This window comes from Hydractinia symbiolongicarpus, chromosome 13 (assembly GCF_029227915.1).
Source record: "Hydractinia symbiolongicarpus strain clone_291-10 chromosome 13, HSymV2.1, whole genome shotgun sequence".
Taxonomy (NCBI): Eukaryota; Metazoa; Cnidaria; class Hydrozoa; order Anthoathecata; family Hydractiniidae; genus Hydractinia; species Hydractinia symbiolongicarpus.
The window spans coordinates 23,382,507-23,397,463 of NC_079887.1; the positions used below are offsets into that span (position 1 = coordinate 23,382,507).

The 14,957-nt window shown below is 39.2% G+C and overlaps 2 protein-coding genes across 2 annotated transcripts; both read left to right on the top strand.

Moving 5' to 3' along the window:
• Positions 1-12,106: 12,106 nt before the first annotated feature.
• LOC130624052 (uncharacterized) lies at positions 12,107-14,073 on the top strand. Its single transcript, XM_057439619.1, has one exon. The coding sequence runs from the start codon at positions 12,545-12,547 to the stop codon at positions 12,980-12,982; it is 438 nt and encodes a 145-aa protein (XP_057295602.1). The 5' UTR covers positions 12,107-12,544; the 3' UTR covers positions 12,983-14,073.
• A 186-nt stretch (positions 14,074-14,259) lies between these two features.
• Positions 14,260-14,646, top strand: LOC130623247 (KRAB-A domain-containing protein 2-like). Its single transcript, XM_057438720.1, has one exon. The coding sequence runs from the start codon at positions 14,260-14,262 to the stop codon at positions 14,644-14,646; it is 387 nt and encodes a 128-aa protein (XP_057294703.1).
• Positions 14,647-14,957: the final 311 nt, after the last annotated feature.

Below are 14,957 nucleotides of genomic sequence, written 5' to 3' on the forward strand. Positions count from 1 at the left end.
TTAAAAAAAAAAAAAGAGTGTACTGATTGATAGCGACGCAAAGGAAAATGAAGTGGAGGAAACTTTGCCGATTGAAAATAGTGAGGATTACACGGCCAACGGCGAGCCACCAACCTCAATCTTGCTCTTCGACATCTAGTCAATGCTTTGTTTCTACCAAACAGCTTCCCTCAGAAGAATTACATTGTTTCTATATTACTCTGCTAGTTGTATTAATAATACTATATGCAACTGTAACAGAAGGGATGTTATAGTTAAAATTGTTGATATATTTGTGATATTACACTACTTCTCTCAGGCGCCATCGTTCTAGGTTTCTCGTTTGACCTTTCTACTCACAAATTAAAAAATATCACTTCAAATTATCATACGCAAAGTTAGCAAAATTAATGTTTCATCCCGGGATGTGATTACTCATCCCGAGATGAAAATATGCTGATTTCATCCCTCGTTGAGGCTCACGTGTAAACACTTTTCGTTTCACGCCGGGACGAGTTCCATCCCGGGAAGAGATTTTGTCCTGTATGCGTATAAACGTGGTCTAAGTTTCCTGACAAAGACAATGTAATGTTTTATTGGTTAATCTGAGCTTACAAAATTATCGTTATCATCGTGCGTAACTTCTCACTGAAGATTATTATTGGGATGGTTTATCTAGCTTTCCAGATATAAAAGAAGACAACAGGCTCTGGGGTCAAGGTTAGAATTTGACAGCCTACAGTAGTGCAATTAACTGATCTTAGATTATTTTTAACCGTAAAATGAAACAAATGAACAGGAAAACAAACAAATTTTACAAGGTTCTCATGTGGAGAAACTTGTAAAATTCGCAAATCAACTATTTATAAAAAATTTATTATTTGTTGTATCATGTGCAGCTGCGAAATGGAAGCGCCAAAAAGGAAAAGAAAAACGAACTTAAGAAAAATTGCAATATCGTGGACATTAAGATACTGTTTTGGGCCATTTAATAATTACTTCATGCTAGCGGGTAGATAGATCTTCCCGTTTTTTCATGACGTAGCGTGACGGTAAATAAGGGGTCGATAGGGAATAGTAATAATTAGTGTTTTAGTTTAGAATTCGAACGTTTGTAAACATGCATTTCAGTATAGTTTTGGCTTTGAACATACTGTTTATTCGGGAGTAAAAATGGCGACTTCATTTGCCTTCATTTTCCACAGCGTATAAAGGCAGATTTGCTTGTCAAAACAAACACGTTGTTATTGTAAAGTGTGTGGCAAAACATGAGAAAGGAATCTTTCCCTGAGCTGATATCTCAAGTCATTGCTCTAATTAAAACATGGAGGCATGAAAGAAATGCTGCTTAGCCTATAAAAGGCACTATTCTATCGCCTTGGAAACACTCTTCAAAGAAAAGTAAGCGAATTTCATTTGTATTCACAATGAATTAAATTAACAATCTTTCATAAGAATAATAATATTATTTGGACCTCTTTTCTTTGCTTTTTTAGGTGCAGCGGATTTATCAAAAACTCCGGTTCCGGCTCCCACCTCTTCTCCCGCTTCTAAAGTTAAGGAAACTTTCACAATTGATGAGGGAGAGAATTATAGGTTGGCAGAAAAAACTCCGTCCGAACAAAACAAAAAAAGCTGAACAATCAAATTAACATAGAAAATGAGATGTTGGTTGTATTGTATCAGAAGAGAGAACTCAATCAGTTGACCAAAAATGCTTAAAGTGGAACAAAAACACATAAAGAAAACCTTGACAGCTTCAAGAAGAAGCTGGGAGAACTAAAGTTAAACCGACAACGCCAAAAAAGTACTAAAATGAACGGAAACGCAAAATTGATGCATTAGATGAAGTAACAAGGACAAAATCACAAGCCGTGTTTGCGGACACTGCCATTTATATTTTAAAAGTATCAAATCGAAACTATTTATTATACCGCCGAACAAAAGAATCGCGTGCAGTTGCCAAAGCTTTGAAAAGTGCGACCCCAAAGAGTTGCAGCCCGCCGGCAAAGAGAATTGCTATATGCATTGCGTTTCAGGAGCTTGAAAGAAGTGAGGACTCAACCGAGCGTGACGTCACGTAAAAGGGGTCTTACATGAACAACCTTTGAACAACCTTTTTAAGGTCATTGCTCACAATGACGAACTCAAATATTGAAATTATCAAAAAGTTAATTTTTTCATTCCGGTGAATTTTATCCGTGAAAATAAAGTCCCTTAAAAATTGGCCCCGCAAAAACTTACCGTTTAGATTTTTGACAATAAAGTACCGCATTTTCTTTACTGATTGTAGCTTCTTTATAATTAACGGACACTACAAAAGCCGGGCGCTTTTTCACGGATAGACTTGGTTACGCCAGCGAAACTCCGGTCAACGTCTCAAAGAAAATTTTGTAAAAGAGCACACTATTATCCGTCCATTTCATTCACCAAATGGACTTCTTCAAGTTTGTTTTTATTTAGCGGACACATTTTTTAGATCTATTTATAATATACCCAACTAATTTTTAATCTATCTAATCAATGGAACTAAAGATGAAATTTCAATTCATCTCAACACAAGCATGAAGTTATTTCACAGCTACTATACCAAATACCTTAGTTTGTAGCTTATGTCCCTCATCGTGGCCTACCGTTTTATTCACTTTAAAATGAGGTTTGAGGTAGAGTTGGGAACTTTAATTTATTTAACAAAAAAATGTCCTGAAAATAATATACTTTCTAAAACGGGGATACCTCTAATTAGTGGAACTTTTGCACCAGTGATCTTTGCTAATCTTAGGGATTACTATGAAGTTTTACAATCTTTTGGCGCTGATTCCACAAGCTTAATTCGGCTGATGGCTTACAAACACAAAGAAAAACATTTTAACATTTCCATTTTATTTTGTAAGAGTGAAATATTTTCCACTAAGAACATTATTACGATAAAGGTTCAACCAAGGGTACCTTATCAGGAACAAAAAAGTTGGAAAAACATTAGTCGGCAAAAATAAAAAGTCACTTTTTGCCGACTAAATTTTTTAATTTAGTCAGTTTTTGCCGAGTAAGTTTTTGAATTTAGTCACTAATAAAGAATAATTGCACATTCCTCTTGTTATTGCTACAATACAAAATAATGAGACATTTGTATTCTATTACTTATACCAGCAAAATTGAAATTTCTTTTTGCTCCAAAAGTTAAAAAAAGTAACTCCACAAGCAAACACAAAAAAACACGCTGTAATTCCTCATGTTTCAATTTTTTTAAAATGGTATTAATGCTTCTTCAGATTACAATTCTTTCTTAGTAACAAAAAATGCCAAAAATGGCTTAAAGGTGTTCAAATGTGAGTTTATTATGATAATTTGATTCATATTCACACGATAAGGCTGAAAGGTCAAGCAGTTAGTTATGTTTGCTCGAGAATTTTGAGAACTCAAAAAAAATGTATTTTTCTGGATGGATAAGTAAAAGAGCCGGTGAATTATCATGGAATTCCTTAATATTCATCTTTAAACTGACCCCTTTCCACGCCTCTTTTCATTAGCTACAAGAATAAACTTGCTCTCTAAAGTAAAACACAAACACAATTTTAAAAATAACAAAAATTTCTTACTATAGAAGAATGTTATTATTAGCAAGAAACATCATAAAAGAACATGTTTGGACTAAAATAAATGTACAAAAACGTATCAAACTTGAATTACGCATATATGTTATAAGTTTCCTGTGTTTCAATTTAGGGAGTTTTCTACAAAAATAGATGAATTTACAAAAACATAAATAAAAAAAAGTTAGTTAATTAATTAATTAATTAAATAGTAACCTTGCAAGGGTTTTGAAATTTTGACAGTAAAACACCTAAATCTTGTTAAGTTAAATGAGGTAGCCTACAAAATGCAAAAAGTGCTGACATGTGCAATAAAAAGCCTGGTTGGCATAAAAAGTCTGTTTTTTAAATTTGACACAACTTATGCAAAATATATACATTTACTACTATAGAGGCATTTGGTAGACATGTCTACCAAATGATGCTATAAGTGATAATATATATGGTGGTGTCTACCAAATGAGCCTCTTAGGAAAGGCAACGTTATTTGGTGGACATGACAATGTATTTTTTAATCTCGGTAAGACCTTTACGTACCCCATGCAAAATGAAAGTTTTTGAGGTGATGCGCAAAATTATTTACTTATAAGTGACGTAAATTTTTAGAAATATGTATTGTCTACCAAATGCTTCATTTTTGGACTTTGCGACCAAATGATGCTATTAGTAGTATATATATATATATATATATATATATATATATATATATATATATATATATATATATATATATATATATATATATATATATATATATATATATATATATATATATATATATATATATATATATATATATATATATATATATATATATATATATATATATATATATATATATATATATATATATATATATATATATATTATTAATGTGACTTTGAAATAGAGGTGGAGTAAAAACACTTGTTCTATGTCTTTTATCTTCAATTTAGAGATACATTTACAATTGTGTTGTTTTAAAACTCACTCGTTTTTATGCGAGTGTGTTATTTACTGTGTTTATTTGCTGAATAATTTTTATGCTGAATAACCAGGGCTGATGTGAGATAAGGTTTACAGCTTCCTGGTCACATGTGTTTGGATGCTTGAATTACTTTGAGCTCTTGTTTAACCAAGTGGATGAATTGTTGTTGTAAACATATAATTTCTGCTAGCTGAATAACCAGGGCTGATGTGAGATAAAGTTTACAGTTTCCTGGTCGCAGGTGTTTGGATACTTGAATTACTTTAAGTTGTTGTTTAACCAAAGCCAGAAATTCAAAACTCAAGTGGAGTTTATAGGTGTCAAACATTGCATTTTTTATAACTACTGATCCATATAATTTCTGCTAGCTTCATGCTAAATAACAAAGACTGATGTGAGATAAAGTTGAAAGTTTCATGATCACAGATGTGTGTCTGCTTGAGTAACTTTGAGCTCGTGTTTAACCAAGTGCATGAAATGTAAATTCAAGTGTCAAACATTTTGATCTTTATAACTACTGTTGCATATAATTTCTGCACAATCGTTATTGTTGTAACCCAAATACAATGCGCAATAGTCAGACCTGTGGAGGATAGGCTATATATAACAATGTTAAGACCATTATTTTAATCAGTCGTGTGCTAGAGCTACATTGTTGTTCAAGATGATTGGAGTAAAAGTGATGATATGTTCGCTTCTCTTATTCATGCCACAGGTAAAAAGATTTAACTACTGTTCTGTCTTCATCGTCCTTTCTGTTTTTCTTGCGTATAATCATAAAAAGTCTGTAGAAGCAATCTTTAAAACGATTTGTTATGCAAGAACCATTTATTTTATAAAACAAAATTGTGCAACGATTTGACTTGTAAAAGAATAACTGATCACAGACATCTTGCAAATATGTTTTTCAGTTTTCTTTTTTTAAACACGATCTGCAATTTATAATAATGTTTTTATTTCTCCTATGAAAGTTCATTTTATACACTGAGCTATATGAAATCTCCAACTTATTGTTTTTAGCTGTTACGTACAGAAGTTATCTTTAACAAGCGATCCTGGATAAAGGATAAGGCATTGAACAGCATTATCCAGAGCGCACGGAAATTGCTTCCTAAAATGTCCGCTTTCAAGACTCAAATTGGTGAGGAAAGGTTTGGCAATAAATCATACGATGTAAAATTTCATCCACAATTCACCCAAGCAGATGGAGAGTTTTTCTCGAAACCAGAAAACCACAGGAGGCCACTGGCTATATTCTATTATGGCATGGCAGTGTCGTTTGCGTTTTTGGACATGCAGAGATGGACATATTCAAATATGAACAAGAACAGCAGTTTGCTAAAAACTAGTCAGTACATAACGGACAGAATTCAAAATTATTTGGATACATATACTAAGGCGTCCGTGGATTATTTCGGACTAAAGGCTTTTCGGAATTTTAAAAGACCATCGTCACAAGACCCCTACTTTAGACATTATTCTAAAAAGGCAGAAATGTCGGAATTTTTTCAAGTTGTGAAGATAAAGGGGTTAAAAAAACGTGTTTGCCAAAAGTCACCGCCAAGTCAATGTGAACACAACGTTATGGGCTTTGTAATCGTCAGAGATTTTGCAAAATTACTTCGAAGTATAATGAGGGACGTTAATGAGATTATAATAAAAAGATAAAAACGACGTGAAGAACAGCAAGGCCGTAAAATGAAACAAAATTTTGAAAACGTAGAAAGGGTTTTCAAGATTTGTAAAATTTACAACGCTTTTCTTTTTTAATATTTGTTGCACTAATATTGTGTTTTTCCTAGTCCTCGCAAGCTAGTCCCTTTAATACCATGTACGGCTTCTCAAGATTCGCGATCTGGAACGAATAATGTTTTTTTTACTGCTCATAAGTCGCTTTTGTACAATGTACGGATTTCAAGATTTGCGATCTGCTAATCTTATTTCTTATATCTCGAAGAAACGCTGGTAACAGTCTAAAAAGTTTGACTTGCCCTGGGGACGAGGTTGGCAGGGAGGCACACCTCATTAAAGTCCTCTTTTTTGAAAAAGCTCCTCGTCCTCTAAAAAGTTTCACGGGTCATCAACTGGTCCATATTGTAATACTCGTATACGTCTGTGTGTCACGAAAAATGGTCCCGCAAATAGGGAGACACACGCAATGCAGTATGAAAATAACGGATGAACCCGAGCTAGTATTGGGAGGGAATATAACCACACTTTTCCAAAAACCACGGTCAAACTCTCATAAAAAATATCATACACAATTTCACTTGTGACGTCACAACTTTTTGTCATACTCCAGTACACAAAATACCGTTGATCATCAGCAAAAATACGCTGATCATCAACGCATGCGCAGTAAAGATGCATCCAATACGTAGGTGTAATCTTCGGACTTTGTTGAAATCTGTATATATAAATGAGTTGGTTCAAGACGCGAGACATGTGTAGTAGGGCCGTTGAGGAGAACGCCTATATGTTCGAGTATGTCCCAGATCGGTTCAAAACGCGGGCATGTGCGGTAGGGCTGTTGAAAGGATTCCCTGATGCTCGAGTATATATGCCGGATCAGTTCAAGACGCAAGACATGTGCAGCAAAGCTGTTGAAAAGAATTCTTATGCGCTCGGGTATATGCCGGACAAGTTCTGGACTCAATACATGTGCTACAAGGCCGCTGAAAAGTACGAGCCGACGCTCAAATATATGCCGCATCAATTAAAGACGCGGGACATGTGTAACAAATATTTTGAAAGGAATCCCGTGCACTCAAATATGTCCGGATTGGTTCAACACGCAAGACATGTGCAACGAAGCCGTTGAAAAGTATCCTCACGCAATCAAATATGTGCCGGGCTGTTTCAAGACACAGGGCATGTGCAGCAAAGCCCTTGAGTAAAAGGCCCATATGTTAGAGCATGTCCCTGAAAGGTTCAATATGTAGGTGAAATTCATAAGTCATCTTACAACCCCTCGGGGCTATAAGATGAAATCAAAATACTACTACTAATAAAATGTGCATCAACTGTCAAGTAAAATTCGATATTTGTGGAAATGCAGTTGGCATGACCTTCATAGCCGGCATCAGTCTCTCCTTACCACTAATGGCGTTAGCCTTGGTACAAGAATCAGAGAAGGAGAAGGAGAATGAACAGAGGATTAAGGACCTGGAGGATCGTATTGATGACCTAACAATAAACGGATGAACAACAATGTAACAACTGTGAACGCATGCTGGATGAATATGACAGATGTACCTGCGGACGAAGGCTCATGGCAAATGGTAAATTGTTGTGTTGGCAGCGCTATCATGAATATATAATAGATAATGGAGGTGGTTGTGTATGTACGATGACATGCAATTCTCTGAAGTCGTTTGAATTACAATAAAACAAGATGCTACAATTTGAAGAATAAATTGTCAACCCTAAAATTTTCTACAACTTTGCAACTACCTTTACAGACATTAATGATATCAACGTGGACCACCTTACGGTGTCAGATCCTATACCTGCCAATGGAAGTAAGGATAATCGATACATAGTGGGGTATCATACACAAAACCTCGTGGTAGCCCTGAGAATAAAAACACCTAAAATATGGTCCCCGAATGGAGTGACTCGGTATAATGCCAGTGCCGTACCATCGATGAGTCTTGATTTCGAGGAGTACCCTGATTGGGTTGCGAAGTATCGCCAAATATGGAACAAAATCGAATGGTTGAACTCCGAGCAATTGACGACGGGGCCAGTCAAAAAGGACCGTTACGTGAATGCCAAGCTTAAATACTACAAGGATGCAATCACTACTAAATTCCACGGCATGCCAGTACCCTATGATGAGCCATGCCAAACCAGTGCAATCATGGCTATTTCATCAGTGTATGTGCAGGGCAAAAACCACTATCCCCAAGTACATTTTACGGAATGTCGATATAAGGACTTTAAAAAAGAATTACTGCTGAGTGAGGATTAGAAAAAAACCATATATTTTATAGGTCCTGTATGACCTATAAATATATATAAAATTAAGGTCTATACTCGGGAATCTAGATACCGCTGGCATACTGTGCAGGCTGAAGTTTTTTTAAAACGTTGCTTCTGCCCTCTTACCAACCTTTCGCAACTAGCTGAGCATGTTGTCGTTCATTGATGGAGTCAACAATCCTCTTAACACGCTGTCGCATCTGTACCTTCAATATCATATACTTTTGCTTCTCCTGCATAATGAGACTAAACTCGTAGTCGCTGATAACCCCGTTTTCTACAGCCTTTGATATAAGATCAACAATGGAGTTCAATTTTGTTTCCGCGAGTAGCCTAATTGCCTCATGTTTCTTGGATTTCACACCCAACCTCTTCCCGGCGTTCCGCAGACCGGCTTTGCCTATCCCCATTGCTATGCTAATGCGCCCCATTGCAATAGCCAGTGGTACTCCAAGGCCAGAGGCCATAGCTCCTATACCAAGCCCTGAAGTTATCACACTTATGCCTAACAGACCATGATCACAATACCTCAGCCAGGTCCCATGCATCTTAAACGTTTTTGCGAGCTTATCACGCTCTTTAATTTCACTTCTCATGTATTGTTCGATTTTTTTTATCTTTTTGAGCCTGTATACCTGGTTTTCCTCGGGTATATTGGCACTTTGTGCAGGTACGCTCGGCAAACTAGGGTATAGTTTGCTGATACCGCTCAATAAGGGTTTACGTGGTCTTGTTGCTTGGATCGCAGGCAGGGGCCAAGGCATCTCTACTCGGTTCTGGTGCGGATAACTACACGGCAAGACAAATTCTATTGCAAAAATTTGAAGCCATGGTACAACGTCAGGAGAATGTGGGGCATGATATCACTGAATTTCAGAAGGTGCTGCAATATGCCCGAACCCCAGTGAATTTTGCCGTCATGCCAAGCGTGTACATGCTACCTTCTGATATGAACCTGTGTATTGGTAAAATTACGGGGTATAACAACAACACCCTCATAGCACCTGCCAATGTAAATGTTGGGGTCCAGGTTGATGTGAATAATAAGCATATTGTGAGGCATGCAGGAGCCGCACCCCTAAAGCATATCATCAAAATACATATACATACCACACCTCCCAAGCACATTATACCTCCCAGGCATACTATCAAAACAGCTATACATGCTACCCCCTTAGGCATACCGAGCATACCATTAGGCATGCGGCAGACATCAAACCAACCCTCAAGCATGCTACGCCTCCTATACATCCTCCTAGGCACAGGGAACCCCCGCAAAATCAATATGAGGATAACAAGGCCGCATTAATCACGACAAGGGTGGGGATAATTATTGCCTTCATCTGGCTTAATAAATAACTTATATTAGACCCACCCAACATAGTACATAAACACGGCAGCGGCCGCGATGTCCATGTACACATGTTTTGCCACGTATTCCACGACTGTTGCCGCTACCTTCAGAAGGAAGGAGACAACCGTACCCATAATACCAGCAATGCAGCGCCTACTTTGCCTGCCAGATATTTGAGGAACTTTCCAAGCCTTTCAAGCTGCTTCTCTACGAAACCTTTTCCGGCACCCGCGGCGGCACTTCCTCCTGCAGCACCTGCCGCGGCACTTCCTCCCGTAACGGAGAGTACAATGGTGCTTATCCGTAGACCAATAGCAGAGACGATACTCGCTATAGTTATACCCTGCTCATTAAACAAAATCTTAAGCTTCTAAAGCAGAGATGTGTTATCGTCAGCGATTTTCAACAGCGTGTCCTTGATGTGTCTTTGCTGGGGGTATATGTCAGTGGATAGTATGCCGTGTGCTTCCCTTATGGCCTTTTTTTATCAGTCAGATCTTTAATCTCTTTCTTCACCTTTTCTATTTCCTTTTCAAGATTAGCCACTTGTTTTTTGTTCGCCCCAGCCGTCTGCTTCTCAAGATCTTTCACCTTTCCCTCTGCCTTCTTAATCTCCCTGTCGTATAGAATCACCTTGTTTTTCAAGCTTTTCATGTTACCTCTTAATGTCTGAAGTTCGAGGTCAAGCCCCCTTCCTTCACGTTCGGTGATGCCACCTTCATCAGGCCCAGCAAACGAAGTGTCTTGTATAAGGCTCTCCGTGGCATCTACAAATTCATCGATCTTCTTTAACGATTCCATCTCAATATTTTTTTCTCAGCCTCCTTCTCTATTTTGCTATACTTTTTCAAGAGGTTCTGGGCCCTGAATTTACCACCTCTGTTGTGTTAACATAATAGACAAAACCCAGAGCTTGCAGACGATTACTACCTAGCAACGTTTGTATCTGGCCAAGGTACCATCTTGATTCGTAATCACTATTTACTTGAAGTTTCTTTCCCTTTCACTATCTCTTTAACAATAAGTTGATTACCTTTATCCACCCTGAAGATGATCGTAAAAGCCGTCTACCTTTGATTTTAGTATTATCTGCCTCTGCCCTGAAAACGTGTTCCTCTGCTGTTGTTGTTTAGTACCAACGGACCAAAGCAACGGGTTCAGATAAGCCATACGCCAAGCACTATTAACCAGAATGAGGACTTATACGTAGATATACCTAATATGTCCCCGGATGATGTAATTTTCCCAGGAAGCCTGAGGCTCCTATTTGACCTGATGCTGATGGGACAAATACAAAACGTACGATCGTGTCGTTTATCGGCAAAGGCCTGGTGCGAAACTTATGCATTACACTTAATAGCAATGAGGTACAGAATATCAACATCCTGGCAGTGTACCGGGATCTCTGGCTACCTAAGTTTGATCACGAAAACAGCCTCATCCTAAAGGGAATCAACCCCAACGATGGTACCATCAGGGCCTTACAAGTCAAGGCTACCGTGTATGTTGGGACCGACGAGGGAAAAGCCATCGCTGCGGCGTATAGCAACACCTTCTGCATCCCATTGGATAAGATCTTTGAGTTGACAAGGGACTTGCTATATGACAGATTGCAGTTCGTTCTAAATTTCGCGCCGCATGCTGATGTCATCAAGGATGGGGGCACGGCTGCGGTGGGATCCACGGCATCCAATACGGCCGATGCAGCATATAAAATCACCAATATCAAATTAGAGTTTAAAAAAGTGAAACATGAGGGCCTGGCAAGTGCCGTGAAGTTATATTCGTCTCGCGTTACCCTATGAGCGGATCCTAAGAAGCAAGGTGGTGACTATGAAAAAGGCCGATACCAGTTACAACCATCAAATAGACACTCCTGCCAAGTCCCTGAAGGGCGTCTTGTTATTATTCATAGACCCTGGAAAGGTGAAGGCTTATTCAGGCATCAATGAGGTATTCTATAACCCCAAGATTGAGAAGATCAGCGTCACTTTCGAGGGCGGGCCTAATGAGTTGTACCCTCATGCCATGCTTCCCAAGGATTATCTGGAAAAGGTCGTCGGCCTTTTCGACAGCCATGATAGCAACGTGAGCATCGGCCAATTTTTCAATGAGCGTTTTGCCCTGTTCATCGATTTCAGAGCAAGCCCAGATCCGGGCCTGCACGGTAGCGGGAGACCCATGCAACGCCTTAGTGACGGCATCACGTTGCATATGATCAAAAAAGCCGACGGAACCATGGACATACGCTGTTATGTGTACTAGCTGATGGACGCCCAGCTGAACATCCTTGGCGGGCGATTCCACTCCGTGGAGTATTAGTGACCGCAACTCGTATTTGTTTCCCTGAGAACAAATACGAGTTAATATGGAAGAAAACAAGAGCTGCCCAAATTATAAAAAAGTGTTGGCCTTGGATGCATTTAGGGTGTTGAAAAATGGCCAAACAACAAAAAGTTGTATCAAATGCCTGGATAAAAAGAACCAGCGGCGTGCCAAAAACAAATGCCCCCATCAAAGAGAGAGGGCATATTGCAAGAATTGCGGGGGAAGTCAAATATTCCCCCATCAAAAAGTGAGGTCCTATTGCATAGAATGAAAGGGCAGTCAGATTTGAGAGCATGGGAGACAGAGGGGTCACTGCAAGGACTGTGGGGGAAGTAAGATATGCCCCCATCAAAGAGAGAGGGCATATTGCAAGGATTGCGGGGCAAGTCAAATATGCCCCCATCAAAGGGTGAGATCCATCGTAAAGAAAGTAAAGGTAGTCAAATCTGTCAGCATGAAAGGAGGAGAGCTCGCTGCAAAGAATGCAAGGGAAGTCACATATTCACCCATGGGAAATTGAAGTATCGCTGCAAAGAATGTGGGGGAAGTCAAATCTGCCCCCATCAAAGGCAGAGGGCCTATTGCAAAGAATGCAAGGGCAGTCAAATTTGCCCTCATGAGAAACGGAGGGATCGGTGTAAGGAATGCAAGAAGAGCGAACGGAATAAATACGGTTTCATTCTGTGGAGTAGACCACAACTCGTGTTTGTCCCTAAGGGCAAAAACGAGTTAATGTGGAAAGCAAGAGATGCAATCAATGATACTTTTTATCTTTAGAAAATTTCAAGATCAAGGGAAATGGTCAACTAACAAAAATGTGCATCAAATGCTTGAATGTATCCAAGGCGTCAAAGGATCTTACCAAATGCCCGCATCAAAAATATAAGGATCGGTGCAAGGACTGTAAAGGGAGTCAGATTTGCAAGCATCAAAGGTTGAGATTCCAATGCAAAAAGTGAAAGGGGAGTCAGATTTGCAAGCATAAAAAGGTGAGGGCCTATTGTAAGGACTGCAAAGGCAGCCAGGTTTGTAAACATGAAAAGATTAGATCCAAGTGTCCAATTTGCCACCCTTCTGGGCATCTTGCCCATGTTGTACGATGTCGAACCCACAAAGCTCTACGAGGAAACAAAGAGCTCATTTCCCTGGAGTATATCGGGTGCGATATGACTACGCTGCGGGTCTATATTGAGGCTCAGTTTGTTGAGGGTATGACCTGGGACAATTATGGGGAGTGGCACATTTATCACAAAATCCCGCTCAGGTATAGAGAAAATGGCGATGATACTTCGGTTGCTGAGGTTGCTGGTAGGCTGCACTACACCAACACTCAACCCATGTGGGCGAGTGAGAACATTCCAAAAGGCAATCGATTCGTCTCAAAATAAAGCATGGCAACTCTCGCGATAATGGCAGGGGGGGAGCTTCAATCAACGCATTAGCATTTTCAGGAACCAACTATCTATCTATTTTCTAAACTTTCGGGACACGGAGAAGCGGAAAGGAAAAGGCACGACCAGGCGATGGAACAACTACAAGCAGCCCAGACTAAATGGTTACAAGACCGACAGGCAAAGATTGGTTCGGTAAGCAACGGGAATTGCAAATAAAGGCAGGGAAGAGCTTGAGGCAATTGGATGACGACATGTACAGGTATTATATAGCCGCAAACTAAAAGGCCCCTGAATTGAAAGATTTTTACACGCCTTCAAAATAGCAACAGGATGGGGAATTGAGCTTCATTGTTGGCTCCCTATCCCTGCTAGGCTTCGTAGCATATGAGTATCTGTAAGAACGTTTTTTACATAATAAATATATATATAAACAAATATGTCAAAAGCATCACATATCGTTACTGAAGAGGAGGCGGAGATATTAAGCCAAATTTACTATACCCCAGAGCATCTGTGGGTCGGACGAAAAGCTATCAAATTACTCGCTGCAGAAGCTAGCCTATCAAAAAAGAAGGTTACCCACTGGCTATCCAGGCAGCTCTTATTCCTCAACCCTAACGTATAGACTACCCACATTTTACCGTTACGAGGCCTAACGAAATGCATCAGTTTGATCTACTGTACATACCCCATGATCGGTTGTATGGCAATACGTATAAGTACATCCTGACAGGCATTGATGTTGCTTCAAGGTACAAGGTGGCTAGACCCCTACGTACCAAAAAAGCCTGCGAGGTTGTGGAGATGATCAAGGACATTTATAAAGCAGGGATTCTTCGATACCCCAAAATTTTTCAGTGTGACAATGGTTCTGAATTTAAGTCAAATGTAACCAGGCTGCTGGAGGACAAAAGTGTTGAGATTAAAAGGGTCACTACCAAGTATCATCATACATATACGGCCTTTGTAGAGTCCTACAACAAAGTAGTCGCAGAAAGGCTCTTTAAGCCTCATGGATGCACAAGGTCTGGTCTATGGGGAGCCTAGTAGCATATGGGTGAAACACCTATACACTATATTCAAAAATCTCAACAACAGCAAGACTGCCATGATTAAAACCCAACAAGGCAATCAAGCTCGATGATGTACCGCTCGCGAAAAGTCAGCAATACCCCGAAGAAAAACGAGGGTTTGTACCAATACCTTTTACAGCCAGGGGAAGAGCATGGTGACTCTAAAAGACGCGCCACCGACGCCTTTTGGAGCAAACATACTTACAGGCTAGACAAAATAGTAGGAGGTAGTCGTGTTTTGTATTATTTACAAGACGGCTCCGATCGCAACTTCGTGTCAGAAGA